This window comes from Cnephaeus nilssonii (assembly GCF_951640355.1).
Source record: "Cnephaeus nilssonii genome assembly, chromosome: 7".
Taxonomy (NCBI): domain Eukaryota; kingdom Metazoa; phylum Chordata; class Mammalia; order Chiroptera; family Vespertilionidae; genus Cnephaeus; species Cnephaeus nilssonii.
Window position 1 is genome coordinate 33,576,595 of NC_137078.1, and position 26,993 is coordinate 33,603,587.

At 41.9% G+C, this 26,993-nt stretch overlaps 1 protein-coding gene across 4 annotated transcripts in view; it reads right to left on the bottom strand.

Annotated features, from left to right (window-relative positions):
* MTF2 (metal response element binding transcription factor 2) overlaps nucleotides 1-20,759 on the bottom strand; it is a 78,846-nt gene extending 58,087 nt beyond the window's left edge. For all 4 annotated transcript variants that reach the window (XM_079777357.1, XM_079777358.1, XM_079777356.1 and 1 more), the window contains exon 1: nucleotides 20,500-20,759. Coding sequence is in view for 2 of the 4 variants with exons in the window: in XM_079777356.1 (XP_079633482.1) it covers nucleotides 20,500-20,504 (5 nt within the window). In the remaining 2 variants the exon portion in view is untranslated. The remainder of the gene's footprint in view (nucleotides 1-20,499) is intronic.
* Between the last annotated feature and the right edge of the window lie 6,234 nt (nucleotides 20,760-26,993).

The following is a 26,993-nucleotide window of genomic DNA, read 5'->3' on the forward strand; positions in this document are numbered from 1 at the left end:
AGCCACAAGACGTTTATAAGTCTAAGTGATGAAACATTTAATTCTATTAAGTGACGAAATGCATTCCTAGAGATGGTTCAACTTGGTTGCTTAGTTTCCTGAGCTAGAAACAGCTGACTATTCTGATTATTTTGCTGTTGTTGTTAATCCTCACCCAAGGATATTTTTCCATTGATTTTTAGGGAGAGTGGAAGAGAGAGGAAAGACAGAGAGAAACATCAATGTGAGAGAAACACATCAATTGGTTGCTTCCTGTATGAGCCCTGACCAGGCCCTGGGCCAGGGAGGAGCCTGCACCAAGGTACATGCCCTTGAACGGAATCAACCCCAGGACCCTTTGGTCCACAGCCGATGCTCTATCCACTGAACCAAACTGGCTAGGGCCCATCCCTGATTTTGACACAATGAAAAGCTTAGGGACAACTGTGTCTAGTTTACTTTTTCCAAAGCTCTGCATTTAAAAGTCTCATACAGATAATAAAATTTTTAAAAAGCCACACACACACAACTGTATATATAGTTCAAACACCAACAAAACTGGAACATTAAGATATTTATTAGGTTGAAAATACTACAAGTATCACATGTTAGTTTTCTCCTTCCATAGGACTGTCACATCTTTGCATCTCCAGATCTAGCCATACAGGCCTCCTTTCAATCTTCAAAAACAAAGATCTTTCCCAGTCAAGACATTCATACATATTGTACCTCCTACAAAAAATGCCCGCCCCACTCCTCCATTCTTTGCATAGCTAATTCTTCAAAGTAATTCTATTAAAGTAGTTGTACTCTACAATAGTCACTATCAAAGAACTCTTGTTCTTTATTATAACTTATAATTCACCCATATATATCAGATGTACCGCCTTTAAAACAATGAACCTTCTCCTATGCAGCCACGAAACCATTATCATAGCCACCAAATTTAACATTAATATTATTGTCTGATGTACAGCCCAAATTCTCCAATTTGATACAAAAACATTCTTTAAAGCTTTTTTCAAAATCCAGGATCCAGTCAAGGTTCACACTTTGCATTTGTCATGTCTCTTTTGTCTCCTTCAATATCAGCTGTATCATCCTTGTTTGGAGGTATTTTTATTAAATACTAGAGCCTGATGCACGAAATTCATGTAAGGGGCTCGGCCCTCACACCCCCGGCTTCATCCAGGACGTCTGGAAGGTGGGTCGGCTGTCTGGTCTAATTAACATATTATGCTTTTATTATTATAGACTAGACATTTTTTGAAATCAGCTATCTTGTTAGCACGCTACACATATTAAATCTGTCTTACTGTTTCCTCATGATTAAAAGTTAGGTTAAACAATTTTAGCAAAAAATTACATAGATGCTGTGTTTATTTGTCTTTGTGCTAGCGTGTGTCCTTCCTCCAAAAATAAGACATACTCCACAAGGGCAGTGAACATGTCTTATGGTGTTCAACAATGTATCTCTAGCATCTTAAACTATATGGCCCATAGAAGATCCTCAATAACATTTGTTCAACAAATAAGTAAATTAATTCTTCGTAGCATATAGAACCAAAGTGTATTATTTTCTTCAAGATGGACAACCAATATATATTTGTTGATATTAACTCACAATTAAAAGATAATGTCATTAGGATCCAAAACTATATTATGTAAATGTTTTGAAATTTAGAATAAATGTATTTTTAGTACTAGGTAAGTGCTCTTAACCAGAACTGCATAAACTATTATTCTATCTATTTAATGGAGAATTCATAAATTGCTATCAAAAAGTCGCAGACTGTAGCCCAGCCAGTGTGTCTCAGTGTTTGAGTGTCAACCTATGGCAGAAGATCAGGGTTCAATTCCCAATTAGGGCACATGCCCAGGTTGCAGGCTCCATCCCCAGTGTAGGGCGTGCAGGAGGCAGCCAGTCAATAACTCTTTCTCATCATTGATATTTCTATCTCTCTCTCCCTTCCTCTCTGAAATCAATAGAAATAATTTTTTAAAAAGTCACAGACTGTGAACAGAGGAATTCAAGTACCCATAAAAAGAACCTTAGACCTAGCCAGTTTGGCTCAGTGGATAGAGCGTTGGCCTGCGGACTGAATGGTCCCGGGTTCAATTCCCGTCAAGGGCACATGCCTGGGTTGTGGTCTCCATCCCCAGGAGGAGGCGTGCAGGAGGCAGCCAATCCATGATTCTCATTATTGATGTTTCTCTCCCTCTCTCCCTCTCCCTTCCTCTCTGAAATCAATAAAAATATATATTTTTAAAAAAAGAACCTTAAACTAATGTGAGGAGACAAGAGGAAATGATGCTGTATTTTTCTCAATGAAAACAGGTTTCTTTTGTTTCTATATGATTAAAGCATCTTAATATTATAAACTGTAATTCTTAAAAAACAAAAACAAGACACAAAAAACTCTTCTAGGAAGAGTAAACTGGTACATATGCCAGACACTCCGCAAAGAGCTGAAAGTTTAATGATTACAACCTAGTCTCCTGGCCTCAGGAAAAAAGAAAACTGACTATATCATCCAAAAAGCTTAGGTGCTACAACTAAACACATGCAAAGAAATTAAAGCATGAATAAAACTTTAAAAAATATTATAATCGTTTCTGCTATGTACACACGTTCAGGCAAAGGAACTTGATGGCAGTTCTGTTGGGGCACTCAACTGCACTCTTAAGGTTGGGTTATAGTTCAGAAAAAGCAGAGGCTACAAATATGAAATTCCTCAACTTCCTCCCCACTCTTTTCCCCCTAAACCTATCCACAAAAGTATGTATCTAATTCACTTCTTTAAGGAGAACATGGTTGTTCTTCAGTATTAGAGAGATCTCACATTAAGGATCTCACTTTATCACCCTAGCTGGTTTGGCTCAGTGGATAGAGCATCGGCCTGCAGAATGAAGGGTCCTGGGTTCGATTCCAGTTAAGGGCACATGCCCTGGTTGCAGGAGATAGCCAATCAATGATTCTCTCTCATCATTGATGTTTCTATCTCTCTCTCCCTCTCCCTTCCTCTCTGAAATCAATAAAAATATATTTTTTAAAAATAATTTCACTTTATCATTTTTCTCCTTTCCTAACCTTTCCTTTTTACTTATTGACTTGAGTAATAAAAACACCGATTTGTTGTTCCACCTATCTATGCATTCACTGTGTCAAGATTAATATGCAAAATCTAATTTTATTTCTATACACTAGCAATAAACAATCTAAAAACGAAATTGAGAAAAAATTTCCATTTGCAATAGCATCAAAAAGTTCAAAATACTTAGGAATAAATCAAAAAGTCTCAGACTGTGGCCCAGCCGGTGTGGCTCAGAGTAAGGCGTAAGGCTTGTACAATGAAAACTACCTAACAGCAGAGAAAGGAATTAAATAAGACCTACAGGTTTGGAAAGACATGTTCATGGATATTAACATTAAGATGGCACTACTTCCCAAATTGGTCTACAGACTCAATGCAATTATCGATCAAAATCCCAGCTGACATTTTTTTTATAGAAACTGATCCTAAAATTCATATAGAAAAGAAAACCCATAATAGCCAAATAAATATTGAAAAGAGGAAAAAAAAAAAGAACAAAACTGGAGGACTCACACTTTCCATTTCAAAATTTTATACAAAGCAACAGTAATCAAGATGTTATGATATAGACATTAAGGACACAAAAATTGTTGAAATTAAATTGAGAATCCAGAATCAAACCCTTACACTTATGGTCAATTGATCTTTGGAGATTGTCAAAACAACTCAGTCAGAAAGAAGAGTCTCTTTTACATTTACACAATGGAATACTATGCAGCAGTAAAAAAGAAGAATCTCTTACCCTTTGAGACAGCATGGAGGAACCTGAAGAGTATTATGCTAAGTGAAAGAAGTTAGAGAAAGACAAATATCACATAATCTCACTTATACCTGGAATCTAATAAACCAAATAAATTGACAAAATAATCCCAAACACATGGAAGCATGCAACAGACTGAGGAACTTTAGAGGCAACAGGAAGGGGGGAGGGGAGAGGAAAGGGAGATCAACCAAAGAACTTATATGTATACTAGAGGCCCAGTGCACAAATTTGTGCACCAGTGGGGTCCCTCGGCCTTGCCTGTGGGAGTGGGCCTAAGCCATCAGTTGGACATCCCCCAAGAGCTCCCAGACTCCGAGGGACCTCCCACCCCGAGTGCACGATTGGGGCCGGGGAGAGATGTGGGAGGTTGGCCAGCCAGGGAGGGACCGCGGGAGGGCTCCAGGGTATGTCCAGCCCATCTCGCTCAGTCCTGATTGGCCGGACCCCAGCAGCAAGTTAACCTACCAGTCGAAGCATCTGCCCCCTGGTGGTCAGTGCACATCATAGCGAGTGGTTGAGTGTCCTTAGCATATCATTAGCATATTATGCTTTGATTGATTGAACGGATGACTGGACACTTAGCATATTAGGCTTTTATTATATAGGGTAGATTATATAGGATATGAACAATCCATGGACACAACAATAGTGGGGTGAAGACCTGGGGAGGGAAAGGGAGTAGCGAGGAGGGGGGAATCAATGAGGGGGAAATAGGGGAACATCTGTAATACTTTCAACAATAAAGATAAAATTTTAAAAAGTCTTTTTAACAAATGTTTCTGGGAAAATGTTATTCACATGTAAAAGAAAGAAGCTGGACACCTACTACACACCATATGCAAAAATTAACTCAAAATGGATCACAGGCTAAATGTAAGAGCTAAAACTATATAATTTTTTTTAAATCATAGGAGTAAATCTTTGTGACACTGTTTAAATCAATACTTTCCTTAGATTTATCAAAAGCACAAGCAAAATAATAAAAAGGGATAAACTGAACTTCATCAAAATTAAAAACTTTTGTGCTTCGAAAGACACCACCAAGTGAAAACCCAACCCACAGAATGGGAGAAAATAACTGCAAATCATACATCTGATAAGGGATTTGTATCCAAAATATATAAAGAATGTTTACAATTCAACACAAGATAAACAATCCAGTTTTTTAAACAGGCAAAGGACATAAATAGGCAATTCACCAAAGAAGGCATACAAAAGACTAATGACTACCAGGAAAAGATGCTCAACATCATTAGCCATCAGGGTAATGTAAATCAAAACCACAATGAGATTACCACAGCACACCCACTAGGATGATTATAACAAAAAAGACAGACCCAAGTACTGGCAAGGATGTAGAGGAATTAGAATCCTCACATTTGCTGATACAAGCTCTTTGGAAAACTGGCAGTTCCTCAAAATGTTAAACACAGAGGTATCATATGACACAGCAATTCCACTAAGATATGTACCCAAGAGAAATGGAAACACATGCCCACACAAACCCTGTACATGAATGTTCATAACAGCATTATTTATAATAGCCAAAAAGTGGAAACAACTGTTCATCAACTGATGAGTAAATAAACAAAATGTAGGGTACCTTTACCAAATATATTTTGGGCATAAAAAGGAATGAAGTTCATATACATGCTACAACATGAATATGAAAGAAGCCAAACACAAAAGGCCACAAATTATATAATTCCATTTATATGAAATGTCCAGGATAGGCAAAATATAAAAACAGAAGTAGATTAGTGATTGTCAGGAACTAGAGCAGGAGGAGGGAGGAATGGGAAATAAATGGTAATTGGTATAGGGTTTCTTTTTGGGGTAATAAAATGTTCTAAAATTAGATAGTGGTGATGATCACACACTATGATTTTTCTTAAAAAATACACTGAATTGGTCCGGTTGGCGTGACTCAGTGGTTGAGCGTTGACCTATGAACCAGGAGGTCATGGTTCGATTCTGGGGCAGGGCACATGCCCAGGTTGTGAGCTCAATCCCATATGGGCATGCAAGAGGCAGCCAATCAATGATTCTCTCTCATCATTGATGTTTCTCTCTCTCCCTCTTTCTTCCTCTCTGAAATGAATTAAAAAAAAATTTTTTAACCCACTGAATTTTATACGTTAAAAGGGTGAATTATAATGGCATATGAAATATCTCATTAAAGCTGTTCTTTTTTTTTTTTTTTAAGTGATTCAAAAGAAGCAGACTTTTAATAGAAAGAAGTTCTTGGAATACCTTAATCCCGTGGTCGGCAAACTGTGGCTCGCGAGCCACATGCGGCTCTTTGGCCCCTTGAGTGTGGCTCTTCCACCATGTGGGGCTTGACAGGGGACCTCAGGCCATGCCCCCCACCCATGGGGCTTGACGGGGAACCTCAAGGTGCACCCCTGCCCTGGCTCAGGCCGGGGTACCTCAGGTTGCGCCCCCCGTCCTGGGACAGGGGACCTCAGGCCGCACCCCCGTCCCGGGCTGGGGGACCTCAGGCTATGTCCCCTGCCCGGCGGGGATTGACGGGGAACCAGGCCATTCTCCCTGCCCTGGCGCCGGGCCGGGGGACCTCAGGCAGAATACCCCACCCCAGAGTCGAGCTGGGGGACCTGAGGGTGCACTGGGGGCCCTGAGGCTGCACCCCCCACCAGGTGGGGCTTGATGGGGGACCTGAGGCTTCGTCCTCCACCCAGTGCCAGGCCAGAAGACCTGAGGCTGCACCCCCCACCCAGTGGGGCTTGATGGGGGACCTGAGGCTGCACCCCCTGCCCAGTGCCAGGCCAGGGGACCTGAGGTTGTGCACCTGCCCTGCGGGGCTTGATGGAGGTGGGGCCGGTGGGTCTGGATCTTGCCCAGTCGGGGAGGGGCCGGCCGGGTCTGGGTCTCACACAATTTCGAGGCACGGGCAGGTGGGTGGGGACTTGACTCTGGGTCCCACGGCACGCCCCAGACTCTGACAGGAGGAAGATTTTCATATACATTTTACTAATTTTCTTTCAACTCTGACACTTCTATTATAGAGAAAGGGCAAATAGCAATATTAAAATATTTCCTCTAATTAATTCCCTTTTAATGTGCATGAATTTCATGCACTGGGCCACTAGTTCTTTTTATATTTGTACAAGAATGATAGATAAAAACCGTCTTTCAATCAGTATAAAATGAAAATTCTACATGATAAGCATGTATCGCAGCTTAATTAGTAGGGTTTTTTCTTTCTTAGTGATACATCAAATAATGTTACATCTTGCAAGTGATGGCATCTTTATTTGATGAAATAGTGTTTCTTAAACAGTTGTTAATAAGTACCTTGGAAGAAAACATTTTTCATTTTAGGTAATTACTTTAATGTGTACTAAAAATATATTGAATCCTAAATGGATGGTTGTTGCTTAGAATAAAGCTAAATGAGTCAATTTCAAGTTAATATACAGAAACAGTAAGTAAATAATAGAGATGATATCAGATATGGCAAAAAAACATAGTTTAGGAAACACATTTGACAACAAAAGAATAAAGTCTAAAACCCTTCAAAATATAAAATGTTTTCACAAACTAACCTCTCAAACAATCCTCATTCCCACTACCTAATACTCCAATCATGATAATTCATTATTTCTCATTATTCCTATGAGATGAGATTGTCAAGAAACAGACTATAAAGGGCTTTGTCTGGAGCTTACCTTATAAACAAATATTTTCAATCTTTCTTTTTTCCACCAAGGCCCAATGATCCTGAAAATCCTCATTAATAACAGCAATTTACCACAGCATTAGTTCATCTTTCATTTCCTCTCTTTCCCTCCTCCTTTTTTTTTTTTTTTTTTTTTTTTTTTTAGAGAGAGAAAGGAGGAAGGGAAAAAGAGGAATGCGGGGCAGAGAGAGGGAAAGGAACATCAATTTGTTGTTCCACTTATTTGTATATTGTTGGTTGATTTTTGTATGTGCCCTGACCAGGGATGGAACCCACAACCTTGGCATGTCAGGATGAAAATCTAACCAGCTGAGCTACCTGGCCAGGGCTCCCTTCCCTCCTTTTTTGAGGATGGGGAAGGAACAATTTTCATTTATTTTTATTTTTGTTGTTAATCCTCACCCAAGGATCTTTTTTCCATTGACTTTTAGAGGGAGTGGAAGGGAGGGAGGGACATAGGAGAAGAGAGAGAAATATCTATGTGAGAGAGACACATGGATTGGTTGCCTCCTGTGTCCCAACCAGTGTCTTTGACCAGGAATCACAGGCTCAGGCTCTATCCACTGAGCTACACCAGTCAGGGCAGGAAGGAACTATTTTTAAATCTATTTCCCAACGTTTCTGAGATGCCACCATTCATCCATAGCATCTCAAGAATTGGAGGCCTCCTCTATGTCTAACATCATTAATATGACCAGCAGATGACCCCGGAAGAAAAGGAAGAAAAAATGATTCAACTAATAAGAAAAATATCTGAAAGCTAAGAAGGATGAATGAATGCAGGTATCCCAAAGTAAGCCTTTCACATTGTGGCATCATGGGAAATAAAAGGGAGCTAGCTGCCCACATTTCATCCTAAATTAAAGTCTACCAAGCCATGTACCCAAACAGGTATTGCCTCCTGATTTAACAAAAATTGAAAAAAACTACAATATAAAAGACAAAGACCAAGACTATAGACTCCAAAGGAAACAATCCAGGGAACAAAAGAGAATTTAAAGAAACATTCAGAGCCCAAAAGTGAGCTCCTGCATATTAAATATACATAAAAACCTTTTATTGAACTGAAAAAATAAGTCAATGAAAATGTCCCCAGGCCTGGCCCGTGTGGCTCCACTGGTTGGGCATCACCTGTGCACCAAAAGGCTGCAGGTTGGATTCCCAGTCAGGGCACATGCCCAGGTTGCCACTCAATCCCTAGTAGGGGGCCTGTTGGAGGCAGCTGATGGATGTTTCACTCCAAGGGGTGGAGGTAGGGCTGTGAATGATCTAGGAAATGCAAATATACAAGAGGCTTTCGCCCTAACCGGTTTGGCTCAGTGGATAAAGTGTTGGCCTGGGGACTGAGGAATCCTGAGTTCGATTTCCAGTCAATGGCATGTACCTGGGTGGATGTGCAGGAGGTAACCAATGGATGTATCTGTTTCTCTCTCTCTGTCTGGTGGATGTGCAGGAGGTAACCAATGGATGTGTCTGTTTCTCTCTTTCTCTGTCTCTTCCCCACCCTTCCCTTCCACTCTCTCTAAAAATCAATGGAAAAATATCCTTGGGTGAGGATTAACAACAACAAAAAAAGGCCTCTACCCTGGCCGTTAGAGCTCCGGCCTGCACACTGAAGGGTCATGGGTTCAATTCCCAGTCAAGGACATGTACCTGGGTTGAAGGTTCAATCCCTGGCCCTGTGAGGACACATGCCAGAGACAACCAATCAATGTTCTCTCTCGCATCGATGTTTCCTTCTCCTTCCCTCCCACTCTCTCTAAAACTGATAGAAAAAAATATCCTCAGGTGATGATTAATAACAAACAAAAAAAGCTCTCAACACAGATATATTTCAGAGGAGAAAAAAAATTTTTGATCCATGTGTATATTTTCATTTATAAAAATGTCAACTTTGCATACTGCTCTTTAACATGCCTTATTTTTAATTTTAAAAACATATTAGAAACATCTTTCCATATCTAGATTTCCAAAAATAGATTTCTATAGCATCTTTTTATTTATTTTGCTATTTAATATATTTTAATTGAACTGTAAATGACATATAACATTACATTAGCTTCAGGGGTACTACATAATGAGTCTATAATTGTATCCTATATAATAAAAGGCTAATATGCAAATCGACCAAATGGCAGAACAACTGGTTGCTATGATGCACACTGACCACCGGGAGGCAGATGCTCAATGCAGGAGTTGCCCCACGGTGGTCAGTGTGCTCCCACAGAGGGAGCGCCAATCAGCCAGAAGCCAGGCTCACGGCTGGTTAGTGCAGTGGTGGTGGCAGGAGCCTCTCCCACCTCCACAGTAGCACTAAGGAAGGAACAGCGAGTCAAGCGGTAAGAAGTAGCGAACAGGTGAGTAGCAAGGGGTCCTGGACTGCAACAGGGATGTCCGACTGCTGGCTTAGGCCCGCTCCCCATCCCAGACTGCGAGAGGATGCAGGCGAGCTGAGGGACCTCCCCGCCAGTGCACGAATTTTGTGCACCAGGCCTCTAGTAAGTATATAGATACATAGAAGTGTACAATATAATCAGTACCTTACTTGAAGGAAAATAAGAGCATTTATCCTATAAACCAGTGTTTAACTCTGCTCTATGTTTACATTCTAATAAATCACAAAATAAGGGATGCTTGGTCCTAGCACATTTCAACAGGATTATTTTATCTTTCCTTCTGAAAGAGACAGACACAGGAATCAAGCAGGAGCCGAACGCCACGGGCCAGGGGTGCACATCACATCTCCACATGGGGATTGGGCGCTGTGACTCAGGTGGAGGGGTGAGTGCAGGGGCCCAGGGGCCCAGGGGTCAGCTGGGACCTGCCCTTCCACACCAGAAGTTCATGCTTCGATCACTGGCCAGGCCTAGGGACCGCACCCGTGCACGAATTTCGTGCACCGGGCCTCTAGTATTACATAAACATCAGCATAATAAGTCCAAGGATATTAAGAGTGGGAGGGAGGGGAGGGAGGGAGGGAAAGAGAAAGGTCAATGTAGAGGCACATCAATTGGTTGCATCCTGCACAAGCCCTAATCAGGGTATGATGGAGCCTGCAACCCAGGTATATGCCCTTGACTGGGAATCTAACCCTTGACCCTTCTGAGCATGGGCCAACAATCTAACCACTTAGCAACACAAGCCAGGACTAATAAGTCTTGCTAACCTCTATCACCAGCTACAAATTTATTTCTTGTGATGAGAACTTTTAAGATTTACTCTTAGCAACTTTTAACTATGTAAAACAGCATTATAAACTATTAGAGGTCCGGTGCACAAAATTCGTGCACTGGAGGGGGGGATGTCTCCCAGCCTGGCCTGTGCCCTCTCACAGTGCAGGAGCCCTGCGATCGATCGCCCCAAAGAGGTAGGCCCCGCCCACCCATCCGGGGCTCCTTGATGGATTGCCCCAAAGAGGTAGGCCGGAGCCAAGGAACCCCCGGCCTCACCGCGCAAGCCAGTGTCAAGCCCCCGCCCACCCACGCACACAGCCCTGCCCACTCATGTGCACCTGCTGTGCACGCAGCCTCCTGGTGATTGCTTGTTATTGCGTGAGGGTGTCACGACCACACAGGCTTTTATTAATAGGATAGTCACCATGCTATACATTACATCTACATGACTATTTTATAACTGAAATTTGTACTTTTTGACCCCCTTTAACCATTTTGTCAGCACTGTCACCACTCCCCCTACTCTGGCAATCACCAATCTATTTTCTGCGACTGAGCTCAGGTTTTTCTTGGTTGTTGTTTTTGATTCTACATGAAAGTAAAATCATACAGTATATGTCTTTCTTTGTCTGACTTATTTCTCTTAATCATAATGTCCTCAAAGCCCATCCATGTTGTCTAGGTGATATGAAGTTTTTTCATTTAAATTTTCTATGATTGTATGAATAGAAAAATGTTTGTATTAATAATGCTTTAAATGGGAGCTGAAGGAGTTGAAACTTTTTTCAAGGAGCTCGTCTACATACATCTAGATGATATAAGGTAAGATAAATAAATGGCTTTTGCTGTGTTTGTAACTAGGAAAAGTCTTGACCATATTTCTAATATGAAAGGAAAGTATCAAAAGGTAACTGAAAATACAAGTCAAAGAAATAGATTCTTAAATATAAGGGAAAGACTAGCCTTGAATCAGAGAAAGTACATTTCTTCTGATGTGAGGAAGGGTGCATTAATACTTAAATTGGTATACTTGAAGAGAGCAAGTAGAAGCAGTTTATGTCTGAGAGTCTCAAATTTGTTCTATGAAGAAACCCCCCACGTCCCCCCCCCAAAATTGCTTAAAAAGAAGCCAGGAATTTTAACTATGCTGCAATGCATGAAATAACCATAACTCCCCAAAGAAACAGTGGACTAGATTAGCAAGTCTTGAGGTATGGTTCCTAGAGACCTACAAGGTCATAGCTAGTTTCAAAATAATACTAAGACATTATTTACCTTTTTCACTCTCATTCTCCCAAAAGTGTAGAATGGCATATTGAGGCTAAACATGTGATGATTTCGCTCTGAAGACTTATGGTATATACACATATGTACTTTTTCTATTTTAAGTTTCTATTTTAATTCCTAATATAGTAAATATTGATAGAGATAACCCACATAAAACTTCTTGTGGTAGTCAATAATTAAGAGTGTAATCTGGTCCTGAAACCAAAAAGTTTACAAACCACTGCACTAGAAATACTATAAAAATGTTCTTAATTTCTTAGATCTTTGCAAATAACCACTTTTATTTATTCCTCTCTAATGAACATCAATAACACTGAGATGACAACATATATCTTCAGCCTGTTTTAGGGAAAGAAAAATCTAAGTGGTGGATTTAAACAACTGTCAAAAATGGAAAAGAACTGAAATCTAGAGAAAAATGGAAAAAAGGACACTCAGGAGAAACGACTTTGGGAAGATTCTATCCCCTTGACAATTCTCATCATTAACCTAATGGAAAAAGTGCCCATTGTTTTCATTATAACCTAAATCTTATTTTAGTTTTAGAAAGTACCTGGAAGGTCACTTACTTTCTAGCTAATGTGGGAAAATGGCTTCTTATAATATCCCATCTAATAAAGAGGGAATATGCTAACTGACCATCACTCTGTCACAAAGATAGCTGCACAACCAGCAATCAGCAGGGACCTGAGGCTAAGTCCTCCCCCACCCCCATGGGGCTTGACAGGGGACCTCAAGTTGCGCCCCCCACCCGGCAGGGCTTGACAGGGGACCTCAGACTGTACCCCCAGGGCGTCAGGCGGGGGGACCTCAGGCCACACCCCCCGCCCCAGTGCCAGGCCAGGGGACCTGAGGCCATGCCCCCCACCCGGCAGGGCTTGACGAGGGACCTCAAGGTGCACTTCCCGTCCTGGTGCTGGGCTAGGGGACCTCAGGCTGCTTCCTCCACCCCAGTGCCAGGCCAGGGGACCTCAGGCCATGCCCCCCACCAGGTGGGGCTTGACAGGGGACCTCAGACTGCACCCCCGCCCGGTGGGGCTTGACAGGGGACCTCAGGTCGCACCCCCCACCCCAGCACCGGGCCAGGGGACCTGAGGCTGCGCCCCCCTGCCTGGCTGGGCTTGACAGGGGACCTCAAGCCATGTCCCCCACCCAGCGGGGCTTGACGAGGGACCTCAAGGTGCACCCCTAGTGCTGAGTCTGGGGAATCAGGCCGCGCCCCCGCCCAGCGGGGCTTGACGGGGGACCTGAGGCTGCGCCCCCCTCCCGGTGCTGGGCCGAGGGACCTGAGGCTGCACCCCCCCGCCTGGCGGGGCTTGACGGGGAACCTCAGGCCATGCCCCCCACCCAGCAGGGCTTGACAGGGGATCTCAGGCCATGCCCCCGACCTGGCGGGGCATGACGGAGGACCTCAAGGCACCCCTCCCGCCCCGGTCTGGGTTGGGAGACCTCAGGCCACACCCCCCATCCTGGTGCTGGGCCAGGGGACCTGAGGCTATGCCCCCTTCCCAGCAGGACTTGACAAGGGTGGGACTGGTCAGGTCTGGATCTAGCCCAATGGGGGGGGGGGGGGGGGCCGGCCGAACTGGGTCTCACGCGATTTTGAGGTGTACGTGGGTGGGCGGGGACTTGACTCTGGGTCCTGTGGTAAGCCCCAGACTCTGACAGGAGGAAGGTTTTCATATACATTTTACTAATTTTCTTTCATCTCTTGCTACTTCTATTATTGAGAAAGGGCAAATAGCAATATTAAATTATTTCCTCTAATTAATCCCCTTTTAATGTGCACGAATTTCGTGTACCGGGTCACTAGTCCCTAAATAAGATGCTCATCTAGCCTCTGCTTAAACATGTCCCTGAAAGGAGAATTCTCTATCTCACAACACCTAAATGCAATTTTATAAAACATCTAGTAGTCCACAAGGTTCCCACACTACAAAGTTCCTTTAGAACTACTTTATTAATCACCAATTTTAAATAAATGTGATTGAAACTACTAAAATATTTGTCAAGTATGAAAATCATGTCTATTATTAGTCTTTCCTCTATATAGTTCATAGTTATCTATAATAATAAAAGTGTAATATGCTAATTAGACCAGCTGTCTTTCGGATGACCTTCCAAACAAAGCCGGGGCTGTGAGGGAAGCCCGGGTCCCAAGTGCCAGAGGGAAGCCATTGCTGGCAGCCAAGGGAATGAAGGTCTACTCTTGCATGAATTCCGTGCGTCGGGCCTCTAGTCCTATATAATAAAAGGCTAATATGCAAATCGACCGAATGGCAAATGACTGGTCACTATGACGTGTACTGACCACCAGGGGGCAGACACTCAACGCAGGAGCTGCCCCCTGGTGGTCAGTGTGCTCCCACAGGGGGAGGACCGCTCAGCCAGAAGCTGGGCTCACAGCTGGCAAGTGCAGCGGTGGTGGTGGGAGTCTCTCCCACCTCCACAGCAGCACTAAGGATGTCCAACTGCTGGCTTAGGCCCACTTCTCGCAGGGAGCGGTCCTAAGCCGTCATTCAGATATCCCCCAAGGGCTCCTGGACTGCGAGAGGGCACAGGCCTGGCTGGGGGGACCCTCCCCTCCGCCCAAGAGCACAAATTTTGTGCAAAGGGCCTCTAGTGTTTTAATAAGAACTCATAAGTTTAAAACTGCTCTCAGCAGGTCACAAATGACTTCCTTACTGCTAAATACAATGAACTTCAGTCTGACCTGAACTCTCAGCAGCATTGTAGTGGCTGATCACTCCTTCCTCTCAACATTCTTCCATTGGCTTCCATTAGGACACACCCTTCTGGTTTTCCTTCTAGCTCTCTGATTACTTCTCAGTATCTTTGGTAGTGCTTTTTCTGCCTGTCCTTGAAAATTTTCTATTCTACAAGGATTATGCTCAAACCTTTTCTCACTCCACATACTCTCAGTGTATGAATCTATTCACTCTATAGTTTCTATTGCATCTATCAGCTATTAGCTTCTAAATTTATAGCTTCACAAATGTCTTCCCTTTATATCTAATTATTACTGAACATCTCAGTTTGGATTTTCCACAACCAACTCAAATTCCTCAGGTCCAAAAGTGAGCTCATAATCTTCCATTCCAAACCTGCTCCTCTTCTTGAGTTCTCAGCTTCTCTAAATGTCAACCACCAGTTGTTCAAAGTCGGGATACTTGGGAAGCAACCCAAGTGTCCATCAACAGATGAGTGGATAAAAAATCTGTGATACATACATACAACAGAATGTTATTCGGCCATAAAAAAAGAACGAAATCACCATTTGTGACAGTGTGAATGAACCTAGAGGGTATTATGCTAAGTGAAATAAGTCAGTCAGAGAAGGTAATACAAATACAGATAATACAAATACTGTATTATCCGACTTGCATGTGGAATCTAAAGAACAAAATAAATGAACAAACAAAACTGAAAGACTCAGACACAAGAACAGACTGGTGGTTGCCAGAGGGAAAGGGACTTGGGGGACTGGGTGAAAGAGGTAAAGGGATTAGGTACAAACAGGTAGTTACAAAGGAGTCACAGGGAAGTAAAGTTCAGCTTAGGTCAATAATATTACAATAACTATGTATGGGGCCAAGTGGGTACTGGAAATATCAGGGGGAACACCTTGTAAAGTATATGACTCTCTAACCACTATGCTGTACACCTGAAACTAATACAAAATAATATTAAATGTAAACTGTAATTGAAAAATAAAATTTAAAGTTCTTTATTAAAAAATTGAAAAGCCCTGTCTGGCATACTATGGTTAGAGCGTCTCAGGTTCAATTCCGGTCAATGGCACATATCTGGATTGTCAGTTCATTCCCCTGGACCAGCTGGGTACAGGCCAATCTATGTGTGTGTCTCTCACATCGATGTTCCCCTCTCTCCCTCTCTCAACTGTTTGGCAATTCCTCAAAATGTTAAACACAGAAGTATTATCTGACCCAGCTATTCCACTTAGAAATGTACCCAAGAGAAATGGAAACACATGTTCACACAAACCCTGTACACAAATGTTCATAGCATTATTTATTATAGCCAAAAAGTAAAAACAAACCAAATGGCAATCAACTAATGAATAAACAAAATGCAGTATGAAATATATTTCGGTCATAAACAGGAATTAAGTATAAACACATGCTACAACATGGATGTACCTTAAAACACTATGCTAAGTGAAAAAAGCCAGTCACAAAAGGCCAAAAATTATATTATCCCACTTATATGAAATGTTCAGAATAGGCAAAATATAAACACAGAAAATAATTTATTACACAGAAAATAGATTAGTGGTTGCCATAAGTATTGGGGAAGGGGCAAATAAAGAATGACTGATTGTAGATACAGATTTTAATTTTAGGGTAATGAAAATATTCTGAAGTTACATAATGGTGATGGTTGCACAACTCTGTGAATACATTAAAAAAATTTCACTCAATTGTAGCTAAAAATGTTATATACATATGAATTATCTATATATATAAAAGCCTAAGCAACCAGATGACTGGCCGGTAATTATGACGCACACTGACCACCAGGGGACAGACGCTCAATGCAGGAGCTGCCCCCTGGTGGTCAGTGTGCTCCCACAGCGGGAGTGCCGCTGTTCAGCTGATTGTTGGGTGCCAGAAGCCAGGCTCATGGCTGGTGAGTACCGCTGCAACAGCATGAGCCTCTCTCGCCTTCATGGAAGCCCTACCAGCAGCCTGCGGGGATCAGGCTGGAACCAGCAGCCTGACATCCCCCGAGGGGCCCCGGATTGCAAGAGGGCACAGGCCAGGCTGAGGGACCCCACTGGTGCACGAATCCGTGCACTAGACCTCTAGTGTACATATAAACATGGTATGTGCTAATATATCTAACTAAAGCTATTATTTTAAAAGTGTACAGTTAGGCCCTCGACACAAGGATTTGTAAGATCAAAATAAAGAGTAAAGATAAAAGTGTACAGTTAGGATTTGTGCATTTCGCCTGACTGGCATGGCTCAGTGGTTGAGCGTGGACATATGAACCAGGAGGTCACAGTTCGATTCCAGGTTCGATTTTAGTCAGAGAACTTACCCAGGTTGTGGGCTCGATCCCCAGTGGGGGTGTGTGCAGGAGGCAGCCAATCAATGATTCTCTCTCATCGATGTTTCTATCTCTCTTTCCCTCTTCCTTCCTCTCTGAAATCAAAATATGTTTTAAAAAAAGATTTGTGCATTTCAATATGTGTAAATTTTACCTTAGAAAAACTTTAAAACAGAAAACATGGAGTAAAATGGAGGAATGAGTAGAGGTATTGATGAAATAAGCCTGGGCACAAAAAAGGTCATTATACTATTTGCGTTTTCTTTGTATATGTTTGAAATTTTCAAAAAGTTGTTAATTTATGTGTCAAAATAACAAAGTAAAATTTTTAAATATAAACTTTCCTAACATCCATTTTTGCTGTTTTTCAACAAAAGAAACAGAATCTTAGATCTCTTGAAAAGACCAGAGAAGTTGCTATCTTCATTATTCTTTTGTAATGTTTTATGAAAACAGATATATGACAGAAGATATGATGTGTGGCAAAAATGAAAAAGACTTTATCTTAAAAATGTACAAAGAGAATTTCAACCTCCTTAGTTAAAAGATGGTTTCCATGGTTAATGGATGTGCAAATTCCTAATCAATGGGTGCAATAACTCTTAATATTGTGCTGTCCATTTTAGTTTTGTTTTTAAATATATTTTTAATGATTTTCAGAGAGGGAGAGAGAGAGAAGCATCAATGATGAGAGTCATTGATCGACTGTCTCCTGCACACCCCCTCCTGGAGATTGAGCCCACAAACCGAGCATGTGCCCTGACTGGGAATCGAACTGTGGCCTCCTGGTTCATTGGTCGACACTCAACCACTGAGCCACACTGGTCGGACTCAAATTTTAGTTTTAATTAAATTATAAATTCGGTTCTCAGCCCTGGCCGAGTGGCTCAGTTGGTTGGAGTGCTGTCCTGTGCTCCAAAGGGTTGCAGGTTTGATTCCCAGTTGGGGCACATGCCTAGGTTGAGGGTTCAATCCCTGGTCAGGGCATGTACCGAAGGCAACCAATAGATGTTTCTCTCTCACATTGATATCTCTCTGTCTGTCTGTCTCTCTCTTTTCTTCTCTCTAACCATGACCTTAGATGAGGATTAAAATAAATAAATAAGTAAACAAATAAATTAAGTTCTCAGCCTCACCTAATAATTAATTAAACTAAATTATAAATTCAGTTTCTAGTGTTCAACATCCACAGTGGCTATTGGCAACCATAATAGGTAGAGCAAATAAAGATCATTCAGTGCAGAAAGTTCTATTGTAGAGTACTCCTAATACATAAAAACACCCACAGGGAAACTTCCACATTCCAATTTGGGGTTGTTAAACTGTATCAATAAATAAATCCTAGAAAACAGTAGAAACAAAGCATAAAAATATCAAACAAGGAATAGCATTTGTGGAAGTTTAGACTAACTCAAACAGCAAATTTTACTTTCAGAACCACCAAGCTACAGATGGCAATGGCAACGCCTCAGAGGCAAATTTCCCATACGTTAAAATGGATTATCACTATACTGCCAGTTTCCTAAAGTCACATGTAAAGATTATGATGAAATATAAATTGAATAAATTATCCTTTCAGTCAAGGATCTAATAAAAAGGTATATTTATAAACCATGACATCAAAACACCCATAGCAAATATACAGAATAAAATCCCTTTCCAAACTGAGCTCTGAGGCAACAGGCACACTTAAAAGGAGTATTAAATATATTTTATTTCATCAGAAAAAAAAGTTCATTTCTGCACTTCTAGTTCTAAAATTGTGTGTGCTTTCATCCTAATAGGTATAGATTTCCGTTAATGCCCATTAACATGATACGCAATATCAGGAAACAGGTGCACTCTAAATTCAAATATTTTAGAATATTTTTAGTACCTTAAAAGAAACTGAAGGTGAACACATTGAAAATGTGAATTATACATTTTTTTTAAAATTAAGGAACCTAAAAACAACAAAAAAGTTTGCCTTGTATCCCCTCTCAAGCTATCACTGCAAATGCTTGCAGTGTGAATAACATTCTAAATATCAACAATAGGATGCTCTATGTTAAGAAATTTAAAATCAACTCTTTCCTTGCCAAAACTACTGAGTACCTAAAACTTTAAGTCAAAATGGCTCCAATTAAAGCATTCCAAACCTTTAAAAAGGTCACTTAAGGATTTAAGTATTTGTTTTGGCCACATTAAATACTTTTAAATTCACTGTCTTTGTAATCCACTGCAAAAAAAGGAATTCTAGAGAGAGAATGAAAACATGGAAATTGAAACCAGCCTGTAGGCTAGGTACACAGCAGGGTCACATGGAATCAATCTGAAGGAGAAAGTTACTACTACCGGAGCATCTGGAGACAAATTAAATCAGGCACTATTTACATATTTCTAGTTATGCACTGACCTCACAGACTTTCTTACGTTATACACAGACCTACCTAGGTTTTTTCACATCTAAATTAGTAAATAGGTTCTACCTTGAACTAAAGTTAAATGCTTTGAAGAATAGAATAACATTCCGTATCCTTTTTCCCATTGTTCACGAACCCTCACTGTTCGTCCCATCACCCCGATAAATCCATCTGTTCCCTCTAGTTGCTTCCAAACAAAAATTCTAGCAACCGAGGATGCCAGACTGTGAAACACAGAGTTGAGAGCTCTGGCACTACCAAAATATGTTAAGAAATCTTGGCACATGAGTCAAAAATCCCTCAAACCACAATGACCTCAGTTGTAAAAATGAATCAGTAATACAAATCCACATCCACCCGAGCAGGCATCTGAGGTAGATGTAATTAAACAGAACAACTGTCTCAGATGGCTGGTGCGCCCCAAGCCTAAGGGACCTCTTCCCCGTCTCACACTTGCACGGCTTCCCTTTAAAGCCTTCAGGGTTTGCTCCCCGGCTCCACTTAGTGTTCCCCTTATCCCCGTGTCCATCCTGCCCTTCTATTGTACCCCCTTACTCCCATCCCATACCACCCCACCGCCCTCCCGTCCTCTTCACTTGGCACCCCACATCTCTCTCAGGCCCCGTTTCCCAGCGACTCCTCCCCGCAGGTCCCCTCCCCTTCATCACCGGGTTCCTCCTGCCCCTCCAACCGCCGGCTGCCCCCAGGTTCCTTCCTGCCCCTCCAAACACTGTTTCCCCGTCTCAACGTCTCGTCTGGCTCCTCCACCCGACTTCCCCCAGGCCCAGCTCCCTCCCACAGTCTCCGCGTTCCCCAGCACCCCATTGACGACTCCTTCCCATCCATTCTTTTCCTCCCAGACACGAATGCAAGGCACCCACATACACAGACTGCAGTCGCCACCCCCACCTCGGTCCTCCATCTTTCCCTTTTACACTTGCTTCCTTTCTTCTCTCCCTCCGCCTCCCCGCCCCGCGCCACCCGTCTCCTCCGGAAGAGCCTGGTTCCCCAGGCCAAGGTCTCTCACCTCATTCGGTCACTTCAGTGGTGCCAACCGCTTCATACAGGAAAAAAACAACCAATCACGTCCCCGTGGGCGCTTCCCCTGCGAGTCCGAGCACGGGCTGGGCACCCTCCCCAACGGGCACCCCGCACCTGCACACGCACAAACCAAGGTCCTGAGGACGAGCGATGGGGGCGAGAGCGAGCGTTCTCACACCGGCCTCAAACACAGCCCGCTCCGCTGCAGCCCTTCGCCATTTTGGTTTCCCGCGGACTGCCGGTGCATTCTGGGAGCGCGGAGCGACTCCGGGGCCGAATGGCAGCCCGGCGGGGCCGCGCGGAGGCGGGGACTGCGCGGCGAGCGCGGAAGGACACCGCGCCCTGCGTCCCTAACCGACGCCGAACAAAGAAGGACTCTTTAATGTTGCGGCGGGCCGAGTCCTTCCGCCGCCGGGGTGAGCACAATAGTGAGCGCTGCGCTCCCGGCCGCCGGCGCTGCTCCTGTGGCGTCTCCGGGGGAGGAGAGTGTCGTGTCCCGTATACACATTCTTCTCCGGAGAAATGGGGACATTGGTTCGCTGCACCTGGCCGGGCCGCTTTCCTTTCCGTGGAGGAAACTTTGACGTTTCTTCCGTCTTCACCCTGAAGCCTGCTGCTGGAATTCCCTTCAGCCGGCGGGAGACCCGGGATGTCACCATTACATTGATTCGGCGGTGGTTGACCAGCCCCAAACTCCTTCTGATCGGGAGCTGCTTAGATAGAAGATTTTTGGACTTTTTCCCACTGAGGATGAAAGGTTTTTCTGTTTATCTGCCTTGCAATCGTTCCTAATTGTGATGAAACCTGAGGATGAGCCCGTGCAAAGTGGTGTATTTTAGGAATGCAAACTTTTTCCTACCAGGGCAGACCCGCCAGTGTACTTACTGCTGCGGACCGGGGCCCCAAGTGACAAAGTGCACGCTGGTCTCTCTCTCTCTGACTTAGATACAACCCAGCTCCTCTTAGCAGCCACGCGTGGTCCCTTTGTTTATAAGTTTGTCAAAATATTTTGTACATTGATTTATGCTTTTGTCTCAGATTACATCACAGGGATAATTAATACCATGCTTTCTCTCTCTCTCTCTCTCTCTCTCTCTCTCTCTCTCTCTCTCTCTCTCTGCAAAAACACCTCTTGTGGCCTGAACTTACTTTGCTCATATTTCAAAAGGGATTCCCTCAGCCTCTGATCTCAGGATTTAGCAAATAAACATTTTATCGACACCATTAAATATTTAACATATTTGAGTCATACCCTTCCACTCTTTTGCTTCTCCTGACTAATAGTCCTAATTAGATTTTAAGTCTGTCTTCTCACTAGGAGCCTCAGCCTATTTGCTGCTTTTCAGGTTTCACTTTCTCTGAATTCTGTTAGAACAATTTTTCATAAATTCGGCTTCAATGCCCTTCGCACTTTTGGTTGACGAGAGTTTTGACTTAAAGTAGGTGCAGTCCAAAAATAGATAAAGATGTTACACAAACAGGCATATTTGCTGTGCAACTAAGCCTAATGAGAGAACATCAGTTTGGGAGAACATTTGGTGGAAGTTCTCCATGTTTCTCCCAAGTGGTCATCAAGCCTCAACTTCAACATCTTCAGTGGTTCAGTACCTCAGAGGCGGTTTTTAATCATTAGAAAATTCTCCCTTATATAGATGTACAATCTGCCTTCCTATAATTTCCATTTACTGGTATAATTTTGACCTCTTTAGCCACACAAAAGTATTCTAATGTCTAATCCCTTAAACATTAGAGAAGTCACTGATCCCTATTTTTTTTAAAAAAACTTGTTTTTCTGTGTAAACATATGACTGCAACAGTGCCATCATTTAATTTAAGGAAACCAGGTGTTCAGGGGATCAAAGGCACTAAGGGAGTCACAGTAATATACAAAGAATACCTGTTACTGTGGTTTTATACATTTTTTAAACTAAGCAACATGCAAAGGATTAGGACTTGAAGAAAGAACAAATGTCAAGTCTCTCAGAAGTGCAAAGAAAAATCACTCCAGTCAGTCAAGTGTGCCCTTTATTCTTATTATTTATCTCTGTGCGAGTCATTGGAGTTCACAGAAATTATGCTTGTTCTGTCTTCCCGACGCGTAGTAAAATAGCACTCCCTTGCACCCTTGAAGTTAGGCAAGGCCATGTAACTTGCTTTTACCAATAAAACGGGAGGGTAAGTGATACCACTTCCCAGGAAAATTTTGAAGAGGCAGAGGCACAGTCCCCTCCCCGCTGCTGTGGTGACCATGGAAGCATGTGTTGATATAAAACATCTGTCACTTTGAGCCCCTAAGTGACAATAAGCAGAGATTAGAGTTGTGCAGCCATCACCACAATCCAGTTTTAGAACATTTCCACAACCCCAAAAATAAGTCAGTATGCCCATTTTTTAGTCCATCCTGTTCCCACTCCCAACCCCAGGCAATCTGCTGTTTCAATAGATTTGCGTTTTCTGGCCATTCCATATAAATGGACTCATATAATATATAATCTTTTGGTCCGGCTTCTTTCACCCAAACAGTGTTTTTGCGGTTCATCCATGTTGCACCGTGTGTCGGTTCTTTCCTTTATATTGCTGAATAGTATTCTATTGTATGAATGTGCCATATTTTGTTTAGCTGTTCACCAATTGATGCATTTTTGCATTGTTCCCAATTGTGGGGCTATTATAAATAATGCTGCTATGAACATTTGTGTGCAAGTCTTTGTGTAGATATTTGTTTTTATTTTGCTTGGGTAGATTCCTGGAAGTGGAATTGCTTCATTGCATGGTAAGTTTATGATTAACTTTTTAGGATACTGCTGAACACTTTTCCAAAATTCAAGCAATGTGTAAGTGTTCTTATTCCTCCACATCCTAACCAATACATACTTGTTATTGTCTATATTTTTTATTTTACTCACTTTAATGGGAGGGAGATGGTTTTTGCATTGTGATTTCAATATATATTTCCCTAATGGCTAATGATGTTAAGCATGTTTTCATGTGCTTATTAGCTCTTCTTAGATCTTCTTTGGTAAAGCATATATTAAAATCTTTTACCCATTTTTTAACTGAGCTGTTTGTCATATTATCAAGTTATGAGCTCTTTATATATCCTGAATACAAGTCCTTTATCAAATACATGATTTGCAAATATTTTCTCCCAGTCTATAGCTTATGTTTTCATTTTCTTAATAGTATCTTTTGAAGCACAAAGTTTAAAAATTTTGATGAAATTAAATTTATTTTTTTAATGCGATAATGCTTTAAAAAATGTTTTTTAATTTGTTGTTAATCCTCACCTGAGGATACTTTTCCTTATTTTTAGAGAGAGTGGAAGGGAGGGGGAGAGACGGAGAGAAACATCGATGTGAGAGAGACCCATGTATTGGTTGCCTCCCACACACACCCTGACCAAGCCTGCAATCGAGGACATGCCCTTGACTGGAATCAAACCCAGGACCCTTCAGTCTATGGGCTGACACTCTATCCACTGAGCCAAACCAGCTAGTGCAATGCCCTATGCTTTTGATCTCATATCTAAGAACTCTTGGCTTGACTCAAGATCATAGAGATTGTCTATTACGTTTTCTTCTAAAATTTTTATAGGTTTAACTCTTTAAGTATATGATCCATTTTGGAGTATATTGTGGGGTTTGGGGTATACTGTGAGGTATTCATCTTTTTTGCATGTGGATATTCAATTGGAGAAATAAGTTTTGATGTGTTAAGCCACTGCAATTTGGAGTTATCTGCCACCCAGCATATTTTAGTCTACTCTGACTAATATAATTTAGATATGTTAATGTATAACAGAACTCAGAAATAGCATTGAATTCTCTTCCATAATCAGAAGCAAAAATGACAATTATGAAAATTTGAGCAGAACTTTCAAAACATTAGGTAATTCTTACCCTGGCCAGGTGCCTCAGTTGGTTGGAGAGTCGTCCCGTACAAAAAGGTTTGATTCCTGGTCAGGGCGCATACCTAGGTTTTGGGTTTGATCTTCAGTAGCAGTGCATATAGGAGGCAACTGATCAATGTTTCTCTCTCTCCCTTCCTCTCTAAAATCAGTGAATGTGCCCTAGCCGGTTTGGTTCAGTAGACAGAGCATCAACCTGCGGACTAAAGGGTCCCAGGTTTGATTCCGGCCAAGGACATATACCCAGGTTGCAGGCTCGATCCCCTCCAGTAGGGCGCATGTAGGAGGCAGCCAATCAGTGATTCTCTCTCATCATTGATGTTTCTATCTCTTTATCTCCCTTCCTCTCTGAAAGCAATAAAAAAATATAAAAAAATAAATAAAATCAGTGAATGTATCCTCAGGGTGAGGATTAAAAAAAACATTAGCTAATTCTCAAACTTTATCATTGAAAAGTCACATATTTCAGTGATAAAATATATTTATAATCCTACAAGCTCTCAATTATTAGCTACTAGAGGCCTGGCACACGAAATTCATGCCTGGGTGCGGTCCCTAGGCCTGGTCGGCAATCGAAGCGCAAGCGTCTGGCATGGAAGGGCAGGTCCCAGCTGATCTCTGGGCCCTGGGCAGCACCTGGGCAAGAAGAGGAGATATTATGTTCAACAAAAATTGGATCAATGTGCCCTGGCTGGGTGGCTTGGTTGGTTGAAGTGTCATCCAGTACATCAAAAGGTTGTGGGTTTGATCAGGAGACAACTGATCAATGTTTCTCTCTCACATTGATATTTCTCTTTCTCTCTCTCTATCCCTCTCTCCCTCCATCCCTCCCTACCTCCCTCTCTCTTTTTTTCCCTCCCCTCTCTCCCCTCTCTCTAAAAATCAATGGAATTATCCTCAGGTGATCAATGCTCAATTGTGCAGTCAAAGAAATGGAGTCTTTTATTAATTGCCAACACAAGAAACACATAATTGAAGTTGGAGGGAAAGTGTTTCCCCAAAGAAAGGGTTGCTATTCTGGACTGCCAAAATACTTTGGATCCACTAACATGAGGTGAGGTTTGAAGTTTCATCATCATCATCATCATCATCATCATCATCATCATCATCATCACAATAACATTCATTGAATGTTTGCCCTCTTCTAAGCTGTGTGAAAAATATTTTACATGTTATTTTCTTTAGTCTTCCCAACACCTTGTGTAGAAGAAATTATTCCTAAGTTACAGAATGACTGAGGTAAAGAGAAGATAAGCAAATTGTCCAGTCACACAACAGTAAGTGTATATTTTAATTCAATTTTGTTTGACTCTGGAGATTACTTTTTAACCACGATCCCATGTAGAACTATAAGAACCATCAGAGGCTTTAAAATGAATCCATCCTTTAGAAATATATCTTGTAGTGGTGTGAAAATTAAATTCAAGAGGGGAAAGCTACAAATAAAGAGGCCACTGCAATTGTCCAGGTGGATGATGATGAAAGCCTGAACAAAGAGAAGAGACTCCAGAGACAGTTCGAAGGAGATGTCAACAAAACTTAGCCATCATTGGAAGAGATAAGTGAAAGAGTGAATTGATTTAAGGATAATCTTTGAGGTTCATGGCTTTACTGAGATGAGAAATGACACCTGTGTTTCTTTGTTTCTTCCCTCTTTCCTTTCTTTCTTCCCTGCTTCATTTTAACAAAGATTAGAGGTGGCTTCTGTTGAAATTAACCAAGATAGAAAAAAGATGTGGAACAATTTGAGTGAAAAACTAATAAAATAAGTTCTGAACAAGTTGAGTTTAAGGTGCCCATGGAATATTAAAATGAGCGTGTCTAGTAGGCAGCTGAAATTGCACCTGGAGCTCAAGAAAGGAACGGGCTGGTATCAAGTGGAAACTATACATCTAACCAAGAAGCCTTCGTATTCCGATCCAGTTTGCTTTACTAGTGCTCTTTCCTGGCTCTCCCATGTCAGGCAGAAAGGCTTGGCATAAATAATAATTATAACTGAAGCAGAATATATTAAATTACATAATCTTAAGTATTACAATTTAATTTCACAAAATTTGCACATTAATCTGGAGTAATTGAAGGACTGCTGACAAAGGAAGATAGGAGTAAGTAAATAGAGTCCATTTATGGATCTTGTTTCACCAGTTAATTGTCATCAGTTAATAATGAATGTAGTTAATGGTTATCTCTATGTGGTAAGATTTTTTTCTTCTTTGTGTTCCTCTCTGTTTCCTAATTTTTCTATTCTTGTAATATTTAAAAGGTTATTTAAAACTCACTCAGTGCAGTGATATAGGTGTCTGGTCCAGTCACCCATTAGAAAATTTAGATGCTATCAGGTAGGGACATATGAAAGCTTCCAGGCTCTCAAAACATGGGCTCCTGGGGGAGCTCTCCAGGGTACTGGACTGCCTTTTCTGAAATTCTGATCAATAAACCCGATCCTTGTGTCTCTCTTCTGACCTATTTGCCCTTGGTCTACCCTGAATCATGCCCTTCTGATGAGCTGACTTGACTCTCTCAACTATGTCTTAACTGGCAACTTAATTCTTTGGATGAGTTCCCAACAGCCT